General features: G+C 44.4%; 1 protein-coding gene across 5 annotated transcripts in view; it reads right to left on the bottom strand.

Moving 5' to 3' along the window:
- The window catches only part of NNT (nicotinamide nucleotide transhydrogenase), a 77,889-nt gene that overhangs the window by 19,341 nt on the left and 30,815 nt on the right, over positions 1-27,733 (bottom strand). For all 5 annotated transcript variants that reach the window (XM_037038522.1, XM_037038523.1, XM_037038519.1 and 2 more), the window contains exons 8-19: positions 22,567-22,700; positions 22,114-22,305; positions 21,418-21,571; positions 18,522-18,683; positions 17,417-17,527; positions 16,433-16,578; positions 15,021-15,216; positions 13,315-13,548; positions 12,103-12,263; positions 9,557-9,736; positions 3,801-3,960; positions 1,562-1,643 (exon numbers count right to left, since the gene is read on the bottom strand). In XM_037038522.1, the coding sequence (XP_036894417.1) occupies positions 1,562-1,643; positions 3,801-3,960; positions 9,557-9,736; positions 12,103-12,263; positions 13,315-13,548; positions 15,021-15,216; positions 16,433-16,578; positions 17,417-17,527; positions 18,522-18,683; positions 21,418-21,571; positions 22,114-22,305; positions 22,567-22,700 (1,912 nt within the window). The remainder of the gene's footprint in view (positions 1-1,561; positions 1,644-3,800; positions 3,961-9,556; positions 9,737-12,102; positions 12,264-13,314; positions 13,549-15,020; positions 15,217-16,432; positions 16,579-17,416; positions 17,528-18,521; positions 18,684-21,417; positions 21,572-22,113; positions 22,306-22,566; positions 22,701-27,733) is intronic.

Genomic DNA, 27,733 nt, shown 5'->3' with positions numbered 1-27,733 from the left:
TTGGAATGATCTAGAAATTCAGAGTGCTCCCCTTTGGAATGATCTAGAAATGCAGAGTGCTCCCCTTTGGAATGATCTAGAAATGCAGAGTGCTCCCCTTTGCCATTCTTCTGCTCTCCCAAGAGCAGAGTCCTCTGCCCAGATAGCCCCTGGCCACCACAGCTTTTGCTCCGATTCTCATTTCAAAAAGTGGATGGTTTCATAAAGAGAAATTTCAGCAGCCTCTTCCACCCTGAGAGTACGAGAGCTGGATGAGTCCAATGTTAGCCCATGCACGGCTTTCCCGGGGCACCCCTCTTCAAAGACCTCACGCCTGCAATGGTTTCCTTTGGTGTCAACGACAGAGGCCACAGCCTGGGTGTGACTCAAAGGCCTTGCTTGACTTTCTTCCCTAAATCAAACCACAGAGAAACAGGGCTTCTGTTTCTCCCCATTAATAAATATCCTGGAATAAATATGAGCATAAAATCTCCCTTTCTAAAATAAGCCTATGTTGCCCTGGCTGGCATGGCTCGGTGGATTGAGTGCCAGTCTGTAAACAAAAGGGTTGCCAGTTCGATTCCCAGTCAGGGCACATGCCTGGGTTGCAGGCCAGGTCCCCAGTAGGAGGCATGCACGCAAGAGGCAACCACACAGTGATGTTTCTCTCCCTCTCTTTCTCCCTTCCTTCCCCTCTCTCTCAAAATAAATAAATGAATAATCTTTAAAATAAGCCTATATTTAGGTTCCACACTATTAGACAGAGACGGCGAAAACCAGGTAGTAAGAATAAGGCTAGAACAGGGTTTCTTCCAACTCAGTTTCTTTAACTAAGATTACATATGCAAAACTGCATTTTGAGAACAGTCTTAAATGTCTAACCACTATGCCCTACTCCAGAAACCAATAAAATATTGAATGTCAACTGTAACTGAAAATTTAATAATTTTCTTTTTTACTTCTTGAACTCAATTTCCCAGTCTCAGCTCAGTAAAGCGCCCGGCAGGCAGGAGAGAGAGGTCAGGGGCTACCCACTGGGAGTCTGCCGCTCTAGAAGGCTCGCGTTTTCACTCAAAGTTCTGTCGGTTGATGCAGGTTTGGACCCGGAGCTGCTCAGCTCGGGCCTTCGAGCCTCGGGGCCAGGGCGTGAGCCCTCTCCCAGAGTGACGTCTCTGCACCCGTGAGGGGCGCGAGCAGGTGCCCTCGGGCTACTCTGCAGTTGGTCTCCGAACCTGCAAAGCACCGGGAACGGGGGAGGGGTGCTGGTCAAGGAGTGCACAGTTACCTGACTGCTCTCACCCAGAAAACCAATGCTTACGTGGTGGGGAGGGGGCCAAAGGGCCCATGGGGGCTGGGGTCACCTTTTTCTTCTTCCTATTTATGCAGGCCTTTTGAATTGTATTCAGTAAGCACAATACTCCTTTCTGAATTCACAGAAACTGCACTTAAGGTCACTGGGGAAAAAGGCACAGCCTTCTAAGAACAGTCGCGGTTTTCCTCTCGAACACAGCCAAGCCCACACCCCCACCCCCCTACCCCCCCACCCCCACTGCGAGCCACCCGCCCCCGCGCATGCGCCTACCTGACGTTCTTGCCCTGGGCGCAGAGCATCTTGACCAGGTCGGCGATGGGGTACTGCGCCTTGGCCGCACAGAGACCGTAGCCTGCGAGGGACAGGACCGACGCATTAAGGAGGTGGGTTTTAGTTTGAGATATGTTTTTTAGCTTGAAATTTTTTAATTTCTTTCTTGATCAAATCATTTTAATGCCAAAAACAGCAGTCCAACAGCAGGACTAGAAATGAAGGCAAAGTTATAATGTGAACTTTTTAAAATACTGGCCTAAATTTCAACTTCAAAATCTAAGGGTTCCTCCACAGTTTTGTGCAGGTCTGATAGTGCTGGGCAACCCCCCCTCCACCCACACACACACACACAGTCTTGTGTTCCCTCTGTCTGTCTGTTCTGTGTGTCTCTGTCTCTATCTTTTTCTATCTCTGTCTCTTTCTCTGTCTGCTCTCTCTGTATGTCTGTCTGTCTCTGTCCCTTTCGGTTCATCTCTCTCTTTCTCTCTCTCTCTCTCTCTCACACACACAACTGTGTTCAGACCCTCTGCGTGCACAGCCTGATCACACTGCAGTCCCTGGTTCCCTGCCTCACTTTCTTCTCTTCTTCCTCGGTCCTTGCACCGGGCTTCTCCTGCTGCCCGCCTCGCACCATGAAGCTGCCCACAGCTCGGACCCTGCCTCACACTCTCCTGGGAAAACCTCAGCCCATCCCGTGACTTCAACACCCTCTGATGGCTCCCAATCCGTCCCAGGCTCAGCCTGCTATTCACACTCCAGCACAGCATGTCCACTGTCCCTTCTCTACCTCGTCTCCACCTCAAGCTTCATGTCTTCAAAATGGAACTTAAAAGTCTTTCCCTCTGCCAAAAAAAAACACAAAAAACAAAAAACAAACAAACAAGACCCACAACCCTCCAGGTTTCTGATGTTGGTACAGGTACGACCAAAAGCCTCGGTCCTCTTTCTTCTTTAACCTTCTCTCCCCAGACTGTGAAGTTGCCTATCTGTCCCACTGTCCTAGCCCATCTTCCCAGATCCCAGTCTCTCCTCCAGCTATCCCCTCTGCCTCCCCCCACTCCCAACACCACCCACCCTCTAAGGCCCAGAACAAATCCTCAGCTGCCGACAATCTTCCCTGTTCCCTGGAACAGAAAAACTGTCCACACAGTCCGGCTGAGCTCTTTCCATGACCCACCTGCATCATCAGTCTGACTCTTGACCAGATGCAAAATGCCCACAGGAAAGAGTGTGTCAAACTTCCATCCCCAGCACCGTGTTTCTCAACAGGTAACACCAGGGCCACCCAGGTAGGGATAGTTCTTTATGTGGGAATGTCCGGGGCATTGTAGCAAAAGAACGTGTCTGCTCCCACACACAGCGGACAGCAGCTGCCCTGACTCAGACCATCCGAACCCCAAGCCCACGTGTCCAGCATCTCCAGAAGATGACCCTGACCCCAGGTGAGAAGGCTTTCACCTGAGCATCCAACTATGTTTACCTTTATTGATGGCTTAGTATATAACCAGCCAAACCACCCACATGTCAAATCAGAAGATTTCCTTTACAGAAAACTCCTATGATATAGCATGAGAGTGAAAACCTTCATCTGAAACCGAGGTCTTGCCTGTAACACCGCAACATGCTATCATCGCAGTGGGGAAGAGCTGAACCCAGCCTCAGAAAAGAAAGAGACTGAGGCCTGAAGAGATCAAATGACTTGACCAAGGTCCTGTCAATTGTCCGAAGCAAAATGAAACCAAACTGAGATACTGAGACTCCCAGACTCTCTCTACTAGGCCAGGGGACCTCAGCTTGTTGGAAACCACAGGACTCACAGTGATGCTTTAAAAGAAAAATCATTTACTTTTAAAAAGAAACAGGCTAACACTTCCTGGGCAAGGCTAAAGAGTGAGCTAGATCCTTGAATATACTATCTAATGTAATCCTGACAATAGGCCCCAAAATGATCAATAAACAACCAAGACTCAGAGATGATTCTTGTGTACAGAATCACTGAGAGACATGGCACACTCCATCAATGTGTAGAATCTCTATGTGATCCCCAAAATATTAAACTGAGAATTCTCAATATTTTTCACTTTGCAAGGATAAGGTTGCTTCCAAGTCGCCCTTATGTTTTCAGAAACAAACAAATCCCCGTGGGATTCAGCCCGGTTAGCCCAGTAAGCCCCCGCGAGGTCAATTGCAACGGCTATTACAGGTTACTTATTTGCTTTTGCTTTTTTTCCTTTACCTGGAGTAATAATGATGCTATTAGCTTCTCGAATCATGTCAACTGCATTGTCGAGGTTAATTTCTGTATGTGTTCCAGTAATTTCCATAGGTTTTCCACCAGCTGTCGACGCGGTGCCGTAGCCACCGAGAATCACATTGGCCAGGGAGCGATTCATAGCCTGGAACACAGAATGATCCACTGTGAGAGCTTAATCCACGTAACTTTCAGAAAATGGTCATGCCTATGGTATTCAGAACCATTTAAAGAGGTGTATCTGACCATCTGAAACATTTTAGTCACGTAATTTGATCTAGCTTCTGAAAATTATCTCCAAAAGTTAAATGAAAAAAAGACATCTGGGCAACCACATATACTTTTCTACAAAATCAGCTATGCTCAAATATATTTCCAACAAGAGAGTGAGATTTTTTAAGGTACCTAATGGAAAGTTGCCAGTTACATTAAGAAATTAATGAAAATCACAGATCTGGTTCCTGTCCTCTGCACACTGATGGAGCAGGTTGCACTTCCACACTCACTCCCGCGGATTTCATAGGAGGAAAGAGCAAGCACGGGGACGCGAAATTCTGCAAGGTGACCCTAGAGGTCTCTCAGGTGAGTTCTGCTACCAGCTGCCAGCTGTCCAGAAGCCACCGGGAGAAAAGGGGGTAGGGATTCATTTCATTTAGAACTCTGCTGCCCTCTGCCGTCAAGGAAAAAAGAATGTAGAAATTGCTACTGTCTTATTTTCCAAATCAGCTCCATGAAGCTATAATAGAAGTGACTGGATGCATTATTAGACTCCTAAAATATTTTATTTCCAAAAATATAGATAAGTTATATGCTGTTTCATTAAACTACACACCCACCCATTTAACCTGGAAAAATTATCATGGAAAAAAAATAGGAAGGCATTTCTTGTTCTTGTTGTATAATCACCTAGCAATGTCCCTCCCATGCAAACAGCACAACTGAAACATAATGGTAACTGACTAGATTTGGAAAATGATGCATTTGTAAAGCCCTTGAGGTGAGATGGTAAAAGAAAAGACAGCCCTGGCTGGGTAGCTCAGTTGGTTAGAGCATCATCCCATATGCTAAGGTTGTGGGTTCAATCCCGAATAAGGACACATACAAAAAACAAGCAATAAATGCATGAATAAATAAAACAACAAATCTTTCTCTCTCTTCCCCTCTCTCCCTCCCTCCCCTCCTCTCTCTCTAAAAATCTATTTTTAAAAAATGAAAAGACAGGAAGTTAGATGTTTTGAGCAATCAAATGCACTTTAAGAGTTCAAGTTCCTGTCCATGATCAAAGCAGTCATTCTACATAATCAGAACTGAGTTTATCGCATCAAAAAAATTCCAAAAATTATCAAACCCTATTTTAGAGGTTGTAATACATTGATCTATTGTGTATACCACTTATAAGCTATATAATTATCAATCTATTACTTTCTTAAAAAGACACATTATTATTAAAAAGCAAAAAAGCACCTGGAGATTTGCGGTGATAAGTAACAGAGAAAAAAAATGCGCCTCCCCACCCAAGGGCAGCCCCGCCCACTCCCCCCTCAGGGGAGACGTGTCCCTACACTGCTGAGAGAGACTGAGGATGGAGGGACACGACACGGAGACAGATGTAGACACCCAGCCCCTTTATTCCAACTTGACTTAAAAGGAGCCACTCCTGACTCCCTATAAAACAACATGGAAAAGGAAGGAATTCCTGACGACACTTCATTAGTGCGCGCCCTCTTCTGATGGCATCTTAGGGAGGAACCGAGGGAACCACCCAGTAGTTTAACAATCAGAGTCAACTTGTTGAACACATATCCACAATTATATCGCCATTAACCTAATTCCATGTGGTCTCTTAAAAACTAAACTATTTTTCGTCTCTGAATTCACCATTGCAACATCATATTTTCAACAAATGTTTGGGGTTCAGGGCGTGGTTTCCTCTTTTCTTTCTCCTTTTTTTGGCTTGTCTAAGTGCTTGAGTGATTAATGAGACTATCATGTGACCACTGATCCCCAGACCGAAGAGTTCCCAGCTTCGGAGACAAAGCGTTTGCAACACTGCCCAAGACTGTTCCTTTCAAGTTGTTAAGCCCTATAATGAAAATGGTGTGCTGCATTAAAGAGATCCTTAATTCAAGTAATTCAAAGCAAAATGTAGGGAAAAAATATGAAAACAAAGGAAAGGTCATGAAAGAGACAAGACCGAAGCAATAACAACATATATGCCATTTAGTAGCATCTCTCATTTCGGTGCTTTGTAGGTGCTAATGAATTGGTCACAAGGCCAAAAAAAAAAAAGAAAATAGTCTGGCACTGATCTACTTCATTCTGTTCTATCGTCATTCGAAAACAAGTGGCAAAATGCAAAAATCAAAAAATGTGGTATGAAAATGCTGTTCCATTTCCCGAGTAAATGGACTATAAAATCATAAAAAGAATAATATCGAAGGACATCTGGATATAAGGCAAATCATTTCTTGGAGCTGGTTCTCTGAACGCTGTCGACACTTTTTGGTTTTTGTAAAACTGGGCGTTGTGCAACCATAACACTGAACTCATGGGACACCCAAAACAACTCTCTGTCCGAGCAGAAATTCAGTCTCGGGGGCTGCCGACCAGTCACCTCGGCGCAGTCCCTTCCCTCTCACAGGACAAAACCACCCTGCTCGGGCTCGGACCTGCACATCTCCCTGCAGAATAAGATAAGGAAGGTAAATACACTGGTAATAATAATAATAGGTATTGAGATACAATAGAGCATCTATCATAACCTATCTGCTATCGTAACCTGTCTAGAAAGGAGCTAACAAATAAAGTATGCACCTCAGAGTTATTTAACAATTATTATATTCGTTTAAATGTGCCAGGTCAGGCTCCATAAACACAAAGCAAATAATAAATGACATCTTCAAATACCTTCCTTGCAACACGAAGACAGCATTTCCTACCTCCATACTTAGTGTGGGGAGTAAGGGAGCTACGACCCACAAGGCACGGGGCACCACGCTGGCAATCTGGTGCTGGGCCCGATGCCAGCAGCCACCCTGCGCTGCTCGGCACCAGCCTGGAAGAAACAATTTCGTATCGTACACAGGCACAGGCTGAGAATCAAGGAAGGTGAATGTGAAAAGTCAGAAATCAGGAGAACTTAGAAGTGAAGAAAATGCCTGCCTTGGAAACGGAAACATTCAGCAGGCTTGTTTCCATTGCTGCCGTCTTCGGTTTGTGACAAGACAGGAGCAGAGTATTCCGGAAAAAACCCCCTGCACGCATCGCCCACTGGGGAGGACTTTCCACAGTGAATCCCTTGTGGACATCAATTTATCAACATCAACAGCCAACACAAAGATCCTACTTGCTTTGATGAAGTCACTGAAAAATAATTGGCCCAAGGAAATAATCAAAGGTGCACAAGGAGAATGTGCTGCAAGGGGGAAAAAAAGTAAAAATGGCTCATAAAATGTTCGTGGATAAATAAATGACAGTGTGTCTATATGATGTAATACCATCTTAGCAGACACTAAAAACTGTTAGAAAACTGCTAGTCAGAAAATTACACAACACAGAATGTATTTAAACATATGTGTGTGAAAAAAAACTATAATTAGATTATTAGATGTTAAGAGTTAAGTGGTAATGGCAATAGAGATGATTTTATTTCCTTATTTGTCCTTGTCTATTTTCTTCCAAATCTCTCACATTAAATGTCTTTTATCTTCATAATTGAACAATTTTTAAAAATGAAAACTTCAACTGGCCTTGAATCCACATGAATGAAATTGGCTTCTACAGAGTATTAATCTGCCCCAGGATGACACTTATGGCCACAGACAGCCGTAAGAATGCCTTCTTGGCCTTACACACAGTATAGGAATGAAAAAAACACCTGCAGGATGCTGACAGTGAATGGCACGCCTGAAGCAGAGGACAGAGAGAGAAACAACAACAAAAAGCATAAGTAGAGAAAGCAGATTAAGAAATAGGAAATAGAAGAAATTCAGAGGAAATGGTATAATAACACGTAAGTATACATAGAAAAGGATATTCTGGATGTGCGTCCCTTTCTACTTTATTCTAGTTACTATTATAGAACGGCTGCTGTCAAAGTTACTATAGTTATTATAACCAAAAATAAGAAATTAAATAAAGAAGGGAAAAGAAATGGAGAAGAAATAAGAGACACAGACAGAAACGGAGGAAATAGTGCCGGTAAACTTAAGAACATAAAGAAAACCATTCAAGAAAAAAAGAAGAAAGGTAAATAGGTACCCATGATGCCACTCCAAGATTTAGGTACAAGTCCTCCCCTTCTCTCCCCATGCCAGAGTGCCACTAGCCATATTAAAACTTAAATCCTCCCATTTAATTTTAAATCAGTATTTTGCGTAACTGCATTAACGAAAATCTGCTGCCCCCTGCTGGTCACTCAAATTCACCAAGTGAAGCCAAGTCAAACCAAGGAAGGGTTAAAGGTTCGTTTTGAGAGAAAACTATTCCAATACAACTAAATGAATGTTTTCTTCATCATACACATTTTAAAGCCTAAAGACTGACATTCTCAAATAGGAGACACACAACCTCCACCTTTCCAAAATTCCCTGAACAACGTGAGGGATATGATTTTAAAACCTCTTAATTGATTTTGAACTTTGGCTATCAAATCCTTTTTTATAACATGATCAAAGAGAACTAATTTCTTAATAAAAAAGGATAAATCCAGCATTCAATTTACAATGAGCTTTTCAATTAAAGTATAAGAGAAATTCTCACTTGTAAGATAGGAGTTTTTTCAATAATGCAATAAAAAATGGAGGCGGGATAAGCATTCTTCTCTGCATCATTAATAAGTGTAAAGTTCACATGCTGATTTCACTCAGCTTCATGCCTGAACTTGCAGTTGTTCAAAACTAGTATTTAGATAATAATATCTATAATTAGAGAAAGGTTTCTAGTTGAACCTTTAATTATTTGCAGGATATCTGCTGGCCATCAAGAAGAGAATTTTTAAAAAGGAAGCTAGAGAGTATTGGTCTCGTTCATTTTTCCTTTTCTTTTTAAGAAAAATCATGCTGACCACAAAACTCCAGGAGGCCACTCCCACAGACGGCCCGTGGGAGTGCAGACTGCCCCAAGCTTTCCGGAAACCACTCGGCCATGAGCAGAGAGAGCCCCGGAAATGAGCACGCACTTCCTGTCCACAGCCTGATTGTCAGGCAAAAATCTGAAGTGCCAAAGATGTACTTACACACAGAGAGAAATAGCAACCAAACAACTTAACAGGTATGGGGTTAGGAAGGATTAAATATATTTTGTACATCCATGTGACGGATTAGGATAAAGTCCTTCAAAATAATACTTTAAAAAGCATTTTAATGAAAAGAAAATGTCAAGAATATATAGTTCATAAGATTAAAAAATAAATGTAAAAGTGTCCCTTATGATCAGACAAGTAAATACACAGGTATGTAATATACCAAAAAAAAAAAAATACAGTAGAAAGAAATAAACCAAAACCTTAAGTGTTTATCTCAGAGAAAGTGAAAAGATTTTTGTTCGTATTTAATTTTCCTGATGGTCTACACTGGAGTCCTTTAAAAGCAGCCTAGCAAACTTATTCAAATGCTACCCTTTGGTACCTGGGCTGAAGAGAATATAAAGGGAGACAGTCCCCGCTGCTGCCCGTGGAGCAACCAGCCGGCCCATCCTTGCCTGCAGAGCAAGCCCGTGTCCACCCGGAGTGTGTCCCTTACCACACACATGATGTAGGACAGGATGGCGCCGGAGGAGCCGATGAGCGCGCCCACGATGGTCAGCAGGTTGTTGTTGAGCAAGAAGCCCTCGGCACACAGGGCCCAGCCGGAGTAGCTGTTCAGCACCGTGATGACCACAGGCATGTCCGCACCCCCAATGGCGGCCGTCAGAGTCACGCCCTGGGGAGAAAGGCAAGCACAGCTCAGACTTCAGGAAACAAAAAATAATGCCTCCGACACGGAGCATCTTGATTCTTAACCATTCCAGTTCTCCAGTTACTATGTTTACATACTCGTTTCTCGGCTGGTAATGACCAGGTGCCCCCTACCCAGCCAACTCTCCCACAGATGGAACAAATGTACACCTGGAGCCACCTCCCCACAAAAAGTCCCGAAGTCCCCAACAGGCAGTGATGGAAGCAGGCGGGACCCGGACCGGGGTCTGGAAACAAGCAAGTGTACTGAGGGAGTATCCCAGCTTTTGTGGCGTTTGCCTCCGGGCAGGTCCTTGTTGGTGCCAAGTGCGACAGCAAAAACAAAATATAAGCCCACAGTCTCACTAGACTGAAGATCCAGAGGTATGGTCAGGGTGGCTAAGGCCGTTGGAAATTGAGAAAGTAAATTCTTCAAAGGAGGAGGTTATAAAAAAAAGCCCGAGATTCTGGGCATAAACTCCACCCAAAGCTCTGGCTGACTCCTGAACTAGGCACATGTGGGCAGACTCCACGCAATCCTGTTAAGGATAAAATAATGACAGATGGTTGGGATGGAAACTACAGCCCAGGGAATACAGTCAACGATATTGTAATAACTATGTGTGGTGCCAGGGGATACTGGAAATATCATGGGAAACACTTCGCAAAGTCTGACTTCCTAACGATGATGCGGTACACCTGAAACTAATACAAAATAATAGCGAGTGTCAACTTTGGTTGAAAACTTTTTTACAAGATTGCAGCTGCCCCTACCATAGGGGAGCCAGATTTTGAAATCTGGGCCCAGCCTGGTGAGGTGCCTGCAATAACCTAAAACAGCAATAATCAATACTCTTTGGAGGAATACGACAGGACCTAAAGTCTATCTTTCACGAAGTCCATGATGTGACCCAAAATCACTAAACCACAAAGGAACAGGGTTGGCGGAGAGAAAGATTTCTGCTTTGTATTCCACATACTCCTACATGTCCTGAGTTTCTTAGGATATAGATGTATTCTTGTATTACTTACTGAAGTCAAAGCCAATTATTAGTCCATGAAATGTTTTATCTTACTCAGACAGTCTCATAGATTCATTAGGTATCTTTTAAATATTGAATTCACCTCCTCTCAAAGCTAACACTCCTTGAAGTGTCACATTTCAATGCTACAGTTTTGACGGAGGAAATTTTTTACTTCTTCTGCCCTATTACTTAAAAAAACATCAAAACTATTTTTGTTTTATTTAAAATAAAACAAGTCAGTGCTAGGTAAGTCAGAATAAACTAGATCATCAGTAGTCATAGAAAGATAGAATTTTAAATTACTTTTCAGTGTTCTAAAGGTGTTCTGTGTTAAAATCATGGCCAAACTTTTAGAATTACATAAAAATCAGTATCATTTTAACACTAAATCTTGTGTTTCTGAACCATGCAGCCAGTATTTGATAAGCAGTTGCTCTATATCTGTAACACTAAATTATTTAAAATACTGAAAACATAAACCCTGTTTACAAAGCACCCACTAGACCAGATGAACGTGACGCCATCCATGACTAACACAGAGCGGCACGCCACAGCATCACGCACTGGTAAAATGGTACATGGTAAATACAGACAACTGAAGAACACTGTATGTATCAACGTCCTCAGTGGGAAAACCGGAGAGGAAGAGGAGGACAGACCTGTCATGAGAGGCTTCACTGAACTCCCTCACTGAGTAGCTTATTAAATACCTTTCCTTTTACAGAATTCTTTGACTTGGCACCATAGCTGCCAATGAGTGTGAGAGCGACCAGTGGGCAGGGAGCAGCCTACTCTCACTGCAGAAGCTGCTCTGCAGGCCTGTCACACAGCAGGCACGGGGTGAATGGGATGGAAGCGCTTGGCTTTTTGGCCTGGCTGGGTAGCTCAGCTGGTTAGAGCATCATCCCGACACACCAAGGGAGCAGGTTCGATCCCTGGGCACGGCACACAGGAGAGTCCAGCGGTGAGTGCATCAGTAAGTGGAACAGCCAAGTGACACCTCTTCCTCTCTCTCAATTCAATAAATATGAATGAATTGCTTGGCCTTTTAAAACACACTGACCCAGTGAAATGACCCCAAAGCAACAAAGATGTCACGTGACAACTTCAAAAAGAACGATTAAGTAGAAAAACTGATTTTCTTCTTACACTTTCCTCTACTTTCCAGATTCTAAAAACAAACACCCAACATCATTTTAAAACATATTGATTCTGTCGGGAATCAATTGAAGCAAGAGAAATAGGACAGGACTCTAATCTTACAAACTACCGCCAGCTCCCGGCTAAGTACGCCTGGTGGGCCTTCCCATCCCTGACCCTTACTTACCATGACGGAGGAGAGCGCCGACACAGAGCCCAGGCAGAGGATGCCGGTGGTGAAGCTGGGGTCCAGCATGAACGGGATGATCCCGCCCACACTGGTGGCCAGCAGGCCGGCGTTCAGCATGTGCCTCCCGGGGAGCAGCAGGGGCGCGGAGTTCAGGATCCCTAGAGCCGAGCACACACGCAGTCAGAACCCCTCCCACACGAGTGCAGGTCACCTAACCCAAAACTTCCAAAACGTGACGTTGGAGTTAAAACGTGGCGTCCACATATCGCTCCGGACCACCGGGAGCCGCAGTGGGAGGGCAGCGCTCCTACAGGGAGCAGGTAACTGCAGGCAACGGAACGGAGCGCCCCGGCTCCGCCGTTCCCGCGTGACCACGGGGCAGTTGGTTCACTCTGGTCACGGAGTCGCGAAAGGCCCCTTTTTCCCATAGGGCCAGACCGACAAGGAAGTTAAATGTCTTATTTATTTAAAACGTCACAAGAAAGTCCTAGCGCATAAGCATTTCTGATGCTATTAACTGAGCCCAGGTGAGAAGACGCTGGCTTGCTAGCTGTGTCTAAAGACAAAGCATAAGACGTTGTAGGCTCAAAGTTCTTTTTACAATGTTTAACTTTCATGGAAGTTGCCCCCTTAAATTTAGTGACTTGATGACGGAGAGGCAAGACGAGATTTTTTAAATCACAAACTAGCTTTTCTAGACACTCGTTTTTTTTCGTGGAAACCCTGAAAGCATCCTGGGTGGGGTTTTTTTCTCTGCTTCTACTCTCATGCTTGGTTTCAGCCGTCGCAGAAGTTGCCAAACTAGAGCCCTAAAACGTGTGTTTGTTTTTAAGAGAAGTACCATGTACTAATCACATGAACTTATTCAATAAGCTTCCCTCTGTTCTGGAAACCAAGGATTAGGAAGATGTTGTTTGGTCCACACACACCAATATCCTCAAACATCACTCAGCCCCTCTGGGCAAAAGCCTGTGCCGTTTCCTCCCCCACCCGTGCGCAGACAAACAAGCTTCTAAGCAATGAGATTTGTACTGAGGATGGGAAGCCACCGTTATGGAGAGAAAAAAAAGCCCATCTACTCTGAGTGCTACTCAAAGTCCTCAACTAACAGGTTCTACTGTTAAGCTATTTTCTGACATCGAAATGGACCTCTAACCCCCTCACCCTAAACAGTAGCTATTCAGCCTTCTCCTGTGTGGACTCACTTACCCTGCAATTTTCCATAGGCAATGAGAGACCCACTGAACGTGACCCCACCGATGTAGGTCCCGAGGTAGGCCACGATCTTGGTGAGGTTCGCTGTCGCGTCCGTGGCAAAATGTGGATACTCCACAATGTACTCGGCTATGCAGGTCAGCACGGCCGCCAAGCCCACCAAGCTGTGGAAAGCAGCCACTAACTGAGGTAAGTCGGAAATCTGGATGCGTTTGGCGATTGTCAGTCCTGTCGGGAAATGCAGGTCAAAGAGGAGTTAAAACTGGACAGGCCCTTGGGACATAACCACAATAAAGACCGCACTTAAAAATTTCCATCCTCGTCACCTCTAATTATCTGCTTCCTAGCATGGGCTAAAGACACGCTAGAGGGGCTGGACAGGTGCTAAGGATACCAGTCACATCCACCCCTTCAAAGAGCAGGTTTTCTTCAACACACCCAAGCAAGGCCCAGCTCCAAAGAGCCCCTTCCCTTCCCAGCCTCTACATGCACCCTGGACAAGCGCAACCTCACACGATCAAACCCCCTTAAATTCTCCCCATGGCATGAATGAGCCAGGCCCTGCCCACAGGAAACTGCCAGATACGAAGGAGGCCTAGGTTTTCAGGTGGGTGGACAGGAGCCAGGTCCAAAGTCAGTGAAGTGCACACATCTGGGTAGAAATGTCCGAATCAGGAGACACTGGAGGAGTTTCACACCTCCAGCTAGGTAATGTAAAAGGGCTAAGTTCACACCCGAAGGTTTTCCTGCCTGGACCACAGCACAGCAGGTCTTCCTGCGAGCGCCTTTCTGGGTACAGCCACGGTAAAAGGGTCCAGAGAACAGTGGGCGGTATTTAACCAGCCGCTCCTTGGGCAAAAACACCCATGTGTGTAGACACACACTCGACCTTTCACGGATAGAGAGGTATGCAGCACACGGTTTCCAAGTGACTATGAAATATACGGTACTCTTCATTGTAAATTCTGTATGGCCAACTGATGTTCACAGAATGCTTTTGTTGGTGTTGGCCAACCTCGGGTATCACAGCCAATCTCATGTTTGCTGATGAACGAGTGTGGTTCCAGGTGAAGTTGGATTAACAATTTTGTCGGCAGTAAGAAGTAACACGAAAACGAAACAAGACACGTGTGAGAACTTCACTCACTGTCAGCCACGTGAGTGACGACTTCGCTGAGTCTGGCCCCAGTCTGCAAACACCTGAGGGACACTGGCTCAGTTTCTTGTGCTGTTCACGACATAGTGGCTACAGACATGGCACACTTTCTGGTTTAAATGGCACTGTTAACATTTCCTCCATCGCTTTCTAAGGTCTGGACAATCAACGAAACAATAAAGAAGCCCAGATGTGTAAATACAACCACCATGGCCAAATTCAAGCCACCAACATGGTCGTGAAGCCTGGAGTTGCGGAGAGGTGAACCCAGTATTTCTACCCCACAGATACAATAAACAGGAAGACCTTGAGAACCAAGATTTAAAAAAAAAAACCTATCAACTAGAAAATTATTGCAGCATTATTACCTCTGTTTCTAACATAATTTATTTTATTTTGGTGAAAAGTCATCACAGTTGGTATAATTCTCATTCAAACACAAACACTTTAAGACATTTAATTGAGCAAGTACTTTGGTAGAGTTAAAAGCAGCCTAAGAAGTGGGCCTGGGTTCAGGCAGAGGCAGAAGCCCACGAGTGCTTACCCATGGTGCCGCCCAAAGCCATCGCTCCGGACATCTGGGCCAACAATTCGGGGGTCGGGTTCAGGCCTCCCAGCGTGGCTGCCAGGCCTCCAGCCACACCGATCATGCCCAAGGCATTGCCAAGACGAGCAGTTCCCTGGGTGGAAAGGCCGGCCAGGGCGCCGACACAGCACAGGCCTGAGCCCAGGTACATGATCTTCCCAAAGGAAAAGGGAGGGAGGGAGAGAGAGAGACAGAGGCGATCAGAACCTTCGGTGTACTAACACAGGAAGGACCTCTCTTGAGGAAGCAGGGTTCTCCAAAGACAGTTTTAAATTCAGACCACAGAGAGGCCAACAGGAGCTCTTCTTTTACAACTTCAGTATATTCTCCTATCCATCGGGAATACTAAATACATTGTACTGGCAATGATGCCATCTGTGTGCATTGGTTTCTTCCGGATTTGATCGAACGCACAAGACATAGAAAAGCACCTAAGTTTAAATTCTGTTGTTATGGGATCTGACCCAATGCCACAAAGGAAGCAGCCACTAATGCCCTAAGTGCCAGGGACCAGGCCACACGCATCCCGAATGCTGCAACTCAGTCCCCGAGACCCGAGGGAGGAGAGGATCGTTGGCCTCCCTTCACAAGTGAGAAAACCAAAGTTTAAAGAGGTTACATCATGCTTCCGAGGTCGGATGACCAGCAAATAGCAAATCTGGGCCAGACGTGCCTCTCTCTGACTCACGGCTCCAAATGTTGTCAGAAGAGATTTTGTTCATTCAACAAACGCCGTGTGTTGGAAATGGGAGGCGTCACAGGAGACTTGATTTTTCCCCTGTCAGGGACGCTGTGGTCTGGTGCTGGTCATGGCGAAGGAGTGGAAAATGCTCAGTTCAAAGTGGAATATTATAATTATATTTAGACCTTTCAAAGTTCAACTTGATTATTTGTTTTTCTTTGGAGCATGTGTTTTTAAACTACCTTTTTAAACTTAATTGGCATAACATCTCTTAATAAGAGATGATGTACTGAAATTGGGGCCGGGGGGGCAGGAAGAAACGGACTAAGAGCACTTAGTAACAGACGTTTTCCAAATTTGTTACTGATCATTTCCTTGTATCCCTGCAGTAACCCAGCCAGGCGCATAAAGAGGCTGCTAACAACTTCCTCATTCCCTCTAAGATGGGGAAAAACATGGGACAAACAGGCCCACCAGGTCTGTGCATCCGGTTCCCGGGGAAACCTGTCTCCAGAGTCCAGGGCCCTGATGCTCCGGGGATGGAAATGTCGTCTTTGAGGGAGATGGGTCTAGAGCTGCTGCTGTGTGTGCTCGACAGAGTTTGAACCCTGGTGATGGCGCTGTTACGTCGCTCCACGGAAGGGGAACAGGCAGTGGCCCAAACTAAACTTTCTGAAGAGTCTCTTACTTGTTCAATGTTATAGCCACTGGAGAGGGCGGCCAGATATCCTCCCACAAAGGTCCCAGCGGGGAGCAGATACAGGTAATTGTATTCGGGGGGATCCGTGGGGCGCTTAAACATGTCCAGCATTCTCTGAGTCACGAGAAAGCCACCTTAGCAAAGTAAATAGAAAACACAAAGGTCATCGTATTGAGCAACATGATTTCTTAAAGTGCTATAATTTTTCAGTTTTAAGCACATCTTTATCATCTATAGATAAACATCCTTTTGAGTAACATTTTAGACCATCAACATTAGGACTTGTTTTATTGCTCAAGCCTGTTCCATTGAAGGAGGAAAAGATCCCCTAGATTTGCTATTGGTGCAGAACCAACTATTTCCGCATGACTACAAGTAAACAGCCTTTCAAACAGCTTAGGAATGCAAACCATTAAAGGCCAGGATTTATTTTCCAACAGGTTATCCTGGCTGATAAACCCTATAATGAAAGGTAAAAAGAAAAAGGACCACGCCAACCAGCACCAAGTTTCTTGGACCCGTTTAAGAATCTTTAGCTACAAAATAGCATCAGATGAGTTTCATGCACAAATTTATGTGCTGGGCTTTCAGATTTTAGAAACAAACACAAGCCAGGCTAAGGCAAAAGGCTAAAGTTTTATCTCAAACTACACTCATTTAGAGATGCTATGGTGATAATGCTTCATCAACAGAGCACCAAACTATGCAGTAATAACTCGCCAGCTAACTTGCAGCAAGACATCATTCTGTGTATTTTGAGGGGTACTGAGGGCTTTATCAAGAGTTCCTAAAAATTACAGACAGGCAAAATAAACTAATTTCCCCTCATAGAGAACATTTATGGTCTTAGTGAAACATTTTTTCCAGGCACAAATTCTTAACCTCGGAATGTCTATTTTATCATCATAATTCTATTTGTTTCTCATGTCTCCACCCAAAACAGCGCCGCAGCTTCTTGCACCGGCATCGTACCTGCAATGTTGACCGAGGATATGAATGTAGCAAGAGCAGCGAGGCCCTGCGAGGTCGTGGAGGGGTACAAGTGTCCTCCCATCAGTGCCAACCCACCAACTGCAGTCAGCCCTGCGGAGAAAGCAGCGATGTGGTCAAGGGTTATGGTGACGCCACCAGTCAAACGCCACAGGGGATGGGACCCACATGCACCGATTCATAAAGCATAAAGTTCTCACACACCATTCCCACTGAAAAACTCTCCAGGCAAAGAGTTAACAAAACTCCTCCTTTTGCATAAAATCTTGACCTCCCCTTATCTTTTTTATCTCTGTTCCCCTGACAAAGACATAAATCAATAGGGCTATTAAGCCACACGGCTTATGGGAAGAAGGGCCCCTGGAGGAAAAATTGCATCAGAACTGGAAGGAACCATCCCTGAACTGGAATCTGCGCTGCGGAAGCCATGGTGCAGGGCTTTCCCGAGGACAGTTCTTCTTGGAATCAGACATCATCCCTGCGGAGATCCGGAAAGCTCTGCCTGCGACAAGGTTATAAGAGAGGCCCCCTGGGGCCAGGACGCTTCCAGTAGGGCAGCTCCCCTGTCTGTACGCACTGGGTCTCATTCCTCTGAACTGAGCCTTCACTGGGGGCCGAAGGGAACAGCTCCAGGGCAGCGGTGTGGACGGGCCTCTGTGAGCACTCACACCAAGAGAGACGCCAGGGGCTGCCCTGCAGGCCGCTGTGTCCCATCAACTTCTTGAGCTTGGGGCCTGGTGGCCCACAGTACACTGGCTCCACGGAAGGCTTAGCTGAATCTAAGGCCCCAAAAGGATGACACAGCAGCTGTGATCCTAGGAAACCCAGGGTTCCAAATGCTATCGGAGGAATCCTTTCTTTGAAGGAAATCACAACTGAAAGCAGTAACAGCGGCCTGCACTGCCTGAAATGGAGGCACCCCCCTAGGCCCTGTGGGGGCCCAAGTCACCAAGCACACACCCAGGTGCCAAGCCACACAAGGTGCACACACAGCCTCATGTGCCTCCGTAACACAGACTCCGGAAACCTCATGGTGAGCGCTCTGTAACCCACGAAACGCTGGGACGAGGGAAGGCGAGGAACAAACCTGAGATTGCATTGGTCACAGACATCAGCGGTGAGTGGAGGGCAGGGGTCACTCCCCAGACGGTGTGGTAGCCCACGATGCCAGCCAAGCCAAAGGTGGTCACCATCTGGGAGAAGGCCAAATTGGGAGCTGCGAGGCCCAAGCCCAGGATCCCCGTGAGTCCTGGAGAAGGAGAGGGCAGAGGTGAACTGACAGCCAGGTGTCCGTGGCCCGTGAGAAGCACACATACCCCCCGACACAGAAACAAATGTGGCACCGTCAGGGCTTTGCAAGTTCGTGCCCTTGACAGCAGTGAGCAGAGTGTGGAGACCTTTCCTGACTGGGAAAGGGGGCGGAGCCAAGGTGAAAGGCTCTGTGAACAAAACCCAACTTCGTGTTCCATCAGGCCCCAGAATAAAATAAATTGTACAGATCTATTCGAATCCAGGAGTTGCCTTAATAACGGTTTGCACATTTTCCCTCCTGTGGCTCGTTCCCTTCCCTGGTTCAAGTTCCCCCGAAGATAGTGCCACGTGTGTTCGTACAAGTGTCTTTATCCCAAAACGACAGGCCTACAGAGGACCTAATGGAGCTCTTTCTCCCTAGGGCGGACACCACCTCCATGTGAGAGGACTTGTGTGAGGCCAGTTTTATGTCCCTTCAGATCTGGCTGAGGAAGAGGGATTTGAAGAGTAGGAAGGACTTCATTTCCTCCTGCACCTCCCCAGAACATATGGCTTCCACCCACCCGGGACAGAGTTTTGTAACTGCCCCCGAATCTGGGTCGGACTGCTGGCTGGGGCAATCGGCTCCCACCTCAGCACCAAGTCAGCAAACAGGAGTGTCCGAAGGAAAGGCGGGGGGATACAAATTAAATTAAGAATGTGCAGAATACAGTCAGCTCTGAACATGCATCTTTAATTATCGCCTCTCCGGCCAGCAAATACAGGGACAGCAGTTCCAGAAGAGAGGAAAGGGCTACCTCGTGGTCGGGCGACACAGAAGGACAAGGGGTGACCAGGGAGCCAGAATTTACTTTTCCAGAATGAGGTACTTTTCTCCCCTGATGTGAACTATTTCTTTATCAGTGGCACAGATTGCACAGTAATTTTACCTTCAATCATTCAATAAAACTGTAGTTTTGATTTCTATTTTCCCACACCCGTAAGATTTCTAATGCAGGGCCTGTTAACCATCCGGAGGGAGAGGTGGATGGAATTGTGTGTCAGGTCCCAGTCTGTCATGAGAGAAGCTGTGCAGGGCTCCGGTTAAGGACACCTTTTCTTAAGCCAGACTGCCTGCTCCAAAGCCCGACCCGACTGCTTGCCAGCTGTGTGATCTCAGGCAAGTTACTTAATTTCGCTGTGCTACCGTGTCCTCACCTGTACAATCATTAAACCTCTTTGTTCTCCTCTGGAAAAAGGAGAAATCACGTGGCTGAAGGTACTCCTATCACCTACTTAAGGAACTAGAATATACATGTAATAAGGTGCTAATAAGGTGCTATTAAAATTGTGCTATTTCTATAGTCTGTATAAGACAGGAAAAGGAAGAGAAAAGCAGAGGAAAAAGAGGAAAAAAGAAGATCAAATTCCTTGAAGCACACTATTCAACTAGATTCCTCAACACATGGACAAGAAAAATGCTCGTTTTTATTACAAAGGAGGAAGTTCACGGTAAAACAAAACAAACCTAAGGCCATCCTCTCACACACTGGAATATGCTGCTGTCACATCTATGAAAATGCAATAACTTTGCCTTCACCAACATAAGAGAAACCCAGAAAAACAAATCATCGTGCGTGCCTCTCTGTGTTTCCTCATGAATCTCGAAGACAGATGGCAACTTGCAATGCTTCCGATAATACTCTCCATGTACGCTGCAAAAGTATGGCTTCTTTTGTTTAACCAGTAAGTGCAAGTAGGGACACTGCCCCATTTATTCACAATGTTCACCACCAGAGAGTTGCTGGTCATTTTGCTGAGACTTGCTCTTTATTCAAGGAGAGTTAGTTACGTACTTAGCTTTACAACAGCTGGCCTCACGGGGGAGTGAGGAGAATGCTGAGGCTACAAGAATTCTCTCCGCTGGTGCTGGTCCTTAATTCTGTATAGTTTGCTTTTGTTTGGTTTTTGTTTTGGCTCTAAGCAGGTCTAAACATTTCTAATTCATTCTATGGGAGAGAAACCAATACAATATCAAATATCCCTATGTCAGACTCAACAATTCATAGCCAGAATGAGTATCTGTCCTTACACGACAGTAATTCTTTAGTGTTTTCACAAAGATGGATTTAAAAGCAAAGAACTGACATTAAATTATAAAGAAAAAGATAAGCATTTAAGAACTGGGGTTTTTTACCAGGCTAACAGGTCAGAGTGCTGGGCAGTCGTCCGGAGGCCGTGCCTGTTTCGGCGCCTGCGTTCCACCGAAGCAGCGGGGCCCTAGTCTGTCCCAGCTGTGCAGGCGATCACAACTGAGGTTCGACAAACCACCAAACAAACACACATGCACACACACACACACACACACTAGCAACCACATTTCTACACACCCAACATCAACACAATCTGATGGACATCATTACTCACTCTACCCAACGCAGATAAAAATATTAACAATTACGTTTAAGGTGTTTTTATAAAAGGAAAGTATTAGCTTGTACCTTCTTTTGCACACACTCATTGCCGTGTTGAGCACAATGCCTCCTACCTCCCGGGGCAGCGAATCCACACAATCTCCACTTCCAAAGGGGGCGGGGCAAACAACACGCGCAGGAAAAACTGCTGCCCACAGGCCCGATTCCGAATGGAATCCACAGATGGGTGCAAGTATTTCACTTAACAGTTTTGACAAAGAATACATCGCTTTCTAAATTCAAAAAATCACGGCTAAGTCGGATGAGTGGGGCCCGCACCTGCTGTGTAGGCGGAAGCTGTGGTCATCGTTCTCCTGAAGGGAGTTACAGACGCCGCTTTTTCGGCTTCTAGTTCAGCCACTGTCTTGGGCTTCACTGGCGCACCTTGAGGAATATTTTTGGGTGTGGGAGCAGGGAAAATCACTTTGCCATCCTAACGGAAATCAGAAAAACAGTATTTTGTAAGTCAATCCAATATTTCAAAAATATACAATGGGGGGGATAAAATGTTCTTTTAAACATAATTTTAAACAAATTCTAATAATGCATAGCTTATTTTATATAAATACATACTGCATTAATGCACGTGCACATAAATATACAACACTGTTATTACACACAGGCATAGATGTGTAATTTGTGTGTGCATAAAACACGCATGGAAGAATACAGAGCAAACCCTTAAAAGCAGATAGATTTGTGAAACATTTCATTTTTACTTTTTTCAATTCTGATTTTTTGTTTTGTTTTTCAAAAGTAATGCATATTTTAGGTTATGTGAGTCATATATATATATATATATATATATTTGCAATACTTAAATCATTCTGCATTTTTAAACAATTTTTATTGGCATAAATCCAACATAACAATACTCTATTAGACTAGATCTCAATTCCCAAACAGGACTCTCCCATGAGCAGAAACCTAAAACCTACAGTGAAAACTCAGGAAGGACCAGAGCTCTTTGCTTACCTTCATCACCACAGTGCCTCTAATGACATGGCCCATTGTACCAAAGTCAAAGTCATCTTTCACTTCAAAATAAAAGTTATCTTTGTCAGGGCTGATGGCCTTGAGAAGCTTGGTGATGTTGTTGGAATACAGGGTGCTGGCCTGCGTGGCCATTCGGCTGGGAAGGTCCGTGTAGCCTATGTGCGTAATGCCCTAAACAAAGACAAACGCCATCAGAAAGTTCTGTAGCCGAAGGCTCACACTCTTTCTAGAACAAGTCCCAGTCACAGGCAAGGGCAAGTTTAGAAATTCTACATCTTTATAAATATATGCATGTACAAACAAATACATAGTCCAAAAGGAGCCTTAAATATGCCTGTATCTTTATTTTTAGTGTTTTATTTCAGGCTTCAGTTTCTCCAAACACTTCAAGGCACAAGCCGTTTCACCCGAATCACAGCAGCAGCACCGGACCTTATGAACATACAGTTCCCCTGGCCTCGTGGTCTCAAAGTTGCCGCCGGCCTCAGCAGCTAAATCCACAACGACGGAGCCTTCCTTCATCGACTCGATCATTTCTCTACTGAATAAGACGGGAGCTTTTTTACCTAGTAAAAGAAAAGTACGAATTATAACTTTTTAAACTATATTCTGAGTGTTACCGCAGTCCCTGGGCACTCGGAAAGCTAAGGTCTGGAACTGGAGCTCTTCCCAGAGAGGCCTCCAGTCCACTCCGAAGGGGAGACTGGTGGTTGTCCTTGGGAAGCAATGAGACCACAGGCTTAGAGGACACAGCGCAGGACACGGCCCTGTGCAGTGTGGAAACCAAAGCACCGCTCTTCCCCAAGGGGTCACGTCCAGCAGCACTGCGGAAGAGAGAAACACTTCTCTTGTTCTTCTTACAAAAGCATGACAATAAGCTATTAAGGAAACTATATGCACCCAAATTGGACAATTTGTGAAAACCACAAATGTCAAGGGAATGATCAATCCAAATTTATTAACTACAAAATGGAATATTCATAATCATCTTAACAAATGTCCCCAGTTTTCCTGCTTGTTCTATTTGTCTACCTTAATTTAACACAAGGTAGCTTCAAAGAGAGTCAAGAAAGTACCATGACCAATACACATATGAAAAGATGCACAACATCAGTAACTATCAGACAAATGCAAATTAAAATCACAGTGAGATACCACCTCACACCTGTCAGGTGTAATGATGATACTGGCCATCATTAATAAGTCAACAAACATCAACGGCTGGCGAGGACGTGGAGAAAGGAGAACCCTCGTACACTCTTGGTGGGAATGCAGACCGGTGCAGCCACTGTGGAAACCAGTGTGGAGTTACCCAGAAAATTAAAAATGGAACTTCCTTATGACCCAGTGATTCCACTTCCATGAATATATGAAAAGAAACCCAAAACAGTAGAAAGAACATATGCACCCATTATTGGAGTATTATATACAGGAGCCAAGACATGGAAGCAACCCAAGTGCCCATCAATAGACAAGTGGATAAAAAAGCTGTGGTACATAAACACAATGGAATATTACTCAACCATAAAAAAGAATGAAATCTTGTGCCATTTGTGACAACATGAATAACCAAGAAGGTATTATGCTAAGTGAATTAAGTCAGACAGAGAAAAACAAATACCATATGATTTCACTTACATATGGAATCTAAAGAACGAAATAAGTGAACGAACATTTTGAAACAGACTCGTAGACACAGAAAACAGACCGATGATTGCCGGGCTGGGGGCAGTGGGGAGGGATGCTTGGGAGCTGGGTGAAGAAGCTGAAGGGATTGAGGAGTACAGACTGGTAGTTGCAAAATAGTCACGGGGATGTAAAGTACAACAGGGGGAATATAGTCAATAATACTGTAATAACTATGTGTGGTGCCGGGGGGTGATGGGAATATTGGGGGGACAACTTTGCAAAGTACATAATTGTCTAACCACTATGCATACACCTGAAACTCATATAAAATTATACTGAATGCAAACTGTGATTAAAAAATAAAATAAAATAAATAAAGTGCTGTGAAATGAAAGTATGGTACCACAACCCCGAAAGGCTTAGGGACCACTCACACACTTTCGTTCCCACACAACAACTACTCTGGGGGGTCAAGCCTTCCGCCTGGTGATGGGCGTGTACTGACGGAGAAACACAAACTCTCTCAAGAACAGCCTCCTCGAGAGATACTTCACGCTTTAAATTCATTCTTACATGAAACATACGGCACCAAAAAGCATGCTTCGAGCTCATAAACATTCATATGTTCAAGGGGGAACCACACTAACCACTCTATCCACACACGTTCAAGATTCATGAAACGATGCAAGTCCCTAAGCCAAAATGAAATGAAGTAAAATAAGATAAACTTGTGGCACTGGTGTCAGAAAAGCAAAGAGTGAGTAGGCTAATTATCTTTATCTCTTTTGAAAGTTGTCAAATCCGTGCTTACAAAATTTTAGCAAAAACACTCATTTTAAAAATGAAAACCTACTCGAATTAAAATCTGCATTGTGATCGGTTTTTCAGTCTACTCGATTGGAATACATGTGATTAAAAACTACTCCTGGTTGGGTAGCTCAGCTGGTTGGAGTGTCGGCCCAACCCACCAAGGCTGCGGGGCTGACCCCGGTCAGGGCACATGCAAGAACCAGCCAGTGAACACAATGCACCAACCAGGGGAACAACAAACCAAGGTGTCTGTCTCTCCCTCCCTTCCTCTCTCTCTCTAAAATCAATAAATAAAATGCGTTAAAAAGAAAAATTGCCTTTATTTGTAGCACATGTGGAAAAAGAAGGGCTAAAGATACAAGTGGATGTTCATATAGTACCCCCTTTATTTTCGATGCAAACTCTGTGCTTCCAAGATCAAGTCCAAACCCTAAGCCTCCTTCTATGAAGGACCCCATGCTCAGGTTGAAGGGCTCTTTCGAACGCTGTCTCTCATTGCTGCCCCACCGGACCTTCCCCTCCAGCCCCGCTGGCTGGGGGCACACAGTGTATCAGATGACCTCCGGGTCTGTCTCCTGCATCTCCATGAAAGAGCAAGAATGAGGAGATGTTTACCCCCAAGACAACATCCTGAACTTTTAATAGTTTAACTGCTTCTCAAAATTCTCTAGAAGTATTCCTTTCCTCAACCCCCCCCCACGGGAGGCCAACAAAAGCATCTTCACTATGTAACTAACCTTTACTCAAGCATGGGACTTCAGGGATGCACACCACACACACTGAGGAGGCTTCCCAGATTAACGGTCATGCTGTTCAGCTCCACGGTGATTTGCAGCCCTGGGCCACACGGCTGTACCCACAGGAAGTGGCAAAAGTAGAGCACAAACCTGCACTTTCCAGGTACATAGTGTATTAACTGCCATCGCCCTCCCCACTCATGTGCGGTCCAGAGCCTCTTCTCTAGTAACCAGCCTCCGGTTTGTTCCAGCCCTCCCCCCACCCTCCTGGCACCCAGCAGTCCCAGGCAGACGTGGCTTACACTAGCCTTCTGACTACAGCCCACTGGGATCTGGGTCCACCGGCTTGTCTTCTAACTACACCAACTTTATAGCCATTGACCTCACAAATTTGATTTGGCATCCGATTTCTCCTGCCCTCAAAATTCTGGATTCTGTCTTTCTTTGGAGACGCCTACAGCTAAGGGACCTTCCCTGGACTGCAATGCTACCCATTCTAAGAGACAGCCAGTGGCCAAAACCATGTAGGCTCCATAGAAAATGTCTGATGTACCACCTACTGTCTTCTTTGACTCGTTCAACCTTCACAAAACAGTTACACAGTTGCTGACACCCTCTGTGTCCACACACAGACACATGTACCTGCACACCACTCTGAAATCCAATCCCTTTTGAAAAGATAGCAGATTCTTCTACATAGATTAATTTATTTAGTGTCTAGTCAATTAACTCTGTATAAGTTTAAGAAGTTAAGTTATAGAGGAATGTTTAAGACATGGAATTGTTCTTTCAAAAGCATGCAACAGCCCTGCCCTGTATGGCTCCGCTGGTTGGAGCATCATCCTGTAAGCCAAAAAGTCGTGGGTTTGATTCCCGGTCAGGGCACATACCTGAGTTTCGGTCTCCAATTGGGGCATCTGTGGGAGGCAACCTATTGAAGTTTCCCTCCCACTCTCTCTCTCCCTCACTTCTCCTCTCTCTAAAATCAATAAGCATGTTCTCCTGTGAGGATTTTTTAAAAAAAGAAAGAAAGCATGCAACAAAATAGTATATATAAGATGCTCCCATTCAGTAAAAATAAAACATATATACTACATATATGAATGTTTCACATATACGTATGTTTATACATACATAAACTATTACTTATACTATATAGTTTCTATTAAATTCTATATAATATAATGTTTAACAATACCATGATATCTTTGAGTGATGAGACTAATTTATTTCCTTCTTTGTGATTTTCCTTACCTCCTAAATTTTCTATAAGAGCTTGATTTAATTTTATAATTTAAAAAAATTAAATAAGGGTGAAAGGGAACACAATGACAAATGTAACAGAGCAGCCGCCTTCCGGCACTCACATGTGGATTAGTTTTTTGAAAATTCTGCGAAGTGCAGAGATAAAAATTAGAAGCAGAAGGGAAAAAACAGGGCCAAAAAAGAAGCAGGGTAATACGTAAAAGTCCGAATGAGCAAATCCTCAAAAGAACAGGTCAAAAGACAGAAAAAGGCTGAGAAGGCAATTTCAAAATGTTGTGCTCTCTCACCCTGATGGCTAATGTGACAGAAATGTCATGGGTGATAAATGTGGCATCACAGATGGGAAGGAACAAGGGGAATGAGACAGTTAGGTTTTGGGGGAAATCCACCCAAACAAAATATCATACTTCAAACTAACCTCCACATTCTGTGGATCAAAATTAATTCCAGTATAAGATAATCAACCCATAAACAAAAAGAGAACGAAAAACCTTGGTGAATAGCCCTTCCTAATCCCTTTGGAGTAGGAAGCACTTCCTAAACGTAAAGCAACAGGGAAAATTACAAAGGAAAACATCAATAGATTTAAATGTGATCAATCCTCAAAAAAAGCATAAATATGACAAAAATTTAATTAAAAGGCCACAGAAGTTTAAATAAAACAAAACACTAAGATCCTAGCAAATAAATGAATAACAACACAAGTGGTCATTTTAAAGAGAAATGGAAACCAAATTTAAAAAAATGTCCACCCCCAGTGAGAATCAAAGAAATGTGAGTAAAAATGTGAGATACTTTGTTTTGTCTAATTGAAGGAGTCAAAATTTATAAAAATATTGAAATGAAACAATTAGCCAGACAGTCTATTGGTGAGATTAGGAGCTAAACAATTGTTTGGAAAATCGTGGTTTACTGAGCACATACCAACTGGCCAAAATGTTGCTACCCATTCATCCAGTAAATCCACTTCTAAAATCTAATTAATCCTAAGAAAATTAATGAAAATCCAGACACAGGAATAATGCAGAAAAATGTTAGAGCATTGTTTTTAGTAGATGAAAACTGAAAAGAAAAAGAAAAAGGCCAATTTTGAGGGAACTGTTAAATAAAATACAGTACATTCGAACAAGAAAATTCTATAAAACCATTAAAATATG

The sequence above is a fragment of the Sturnira hondurensis genome, unplaced genomic scaffold (genome assembly GCF_014824575.4).
Source record: "Sturnira hondurensis isolate 20B ecotype Veracruz unplaced genomic scaffold, ASM1482457v3 Scaffold0024400, whole genome shotgun sequence".
In the NCBI taxonomy this organism is placed as follows: domain Eukaryota; kingdom Metazoa; phylum Chordata; class Mammalia; order Chiroptera; family Phyllostomidae; genus Sturnira; species Sturnira hondurensis.
Note: the sequence above shows the minus strand (reverse complement) of the source record. Positions and strands in the feature narration are given on the sequence as shown.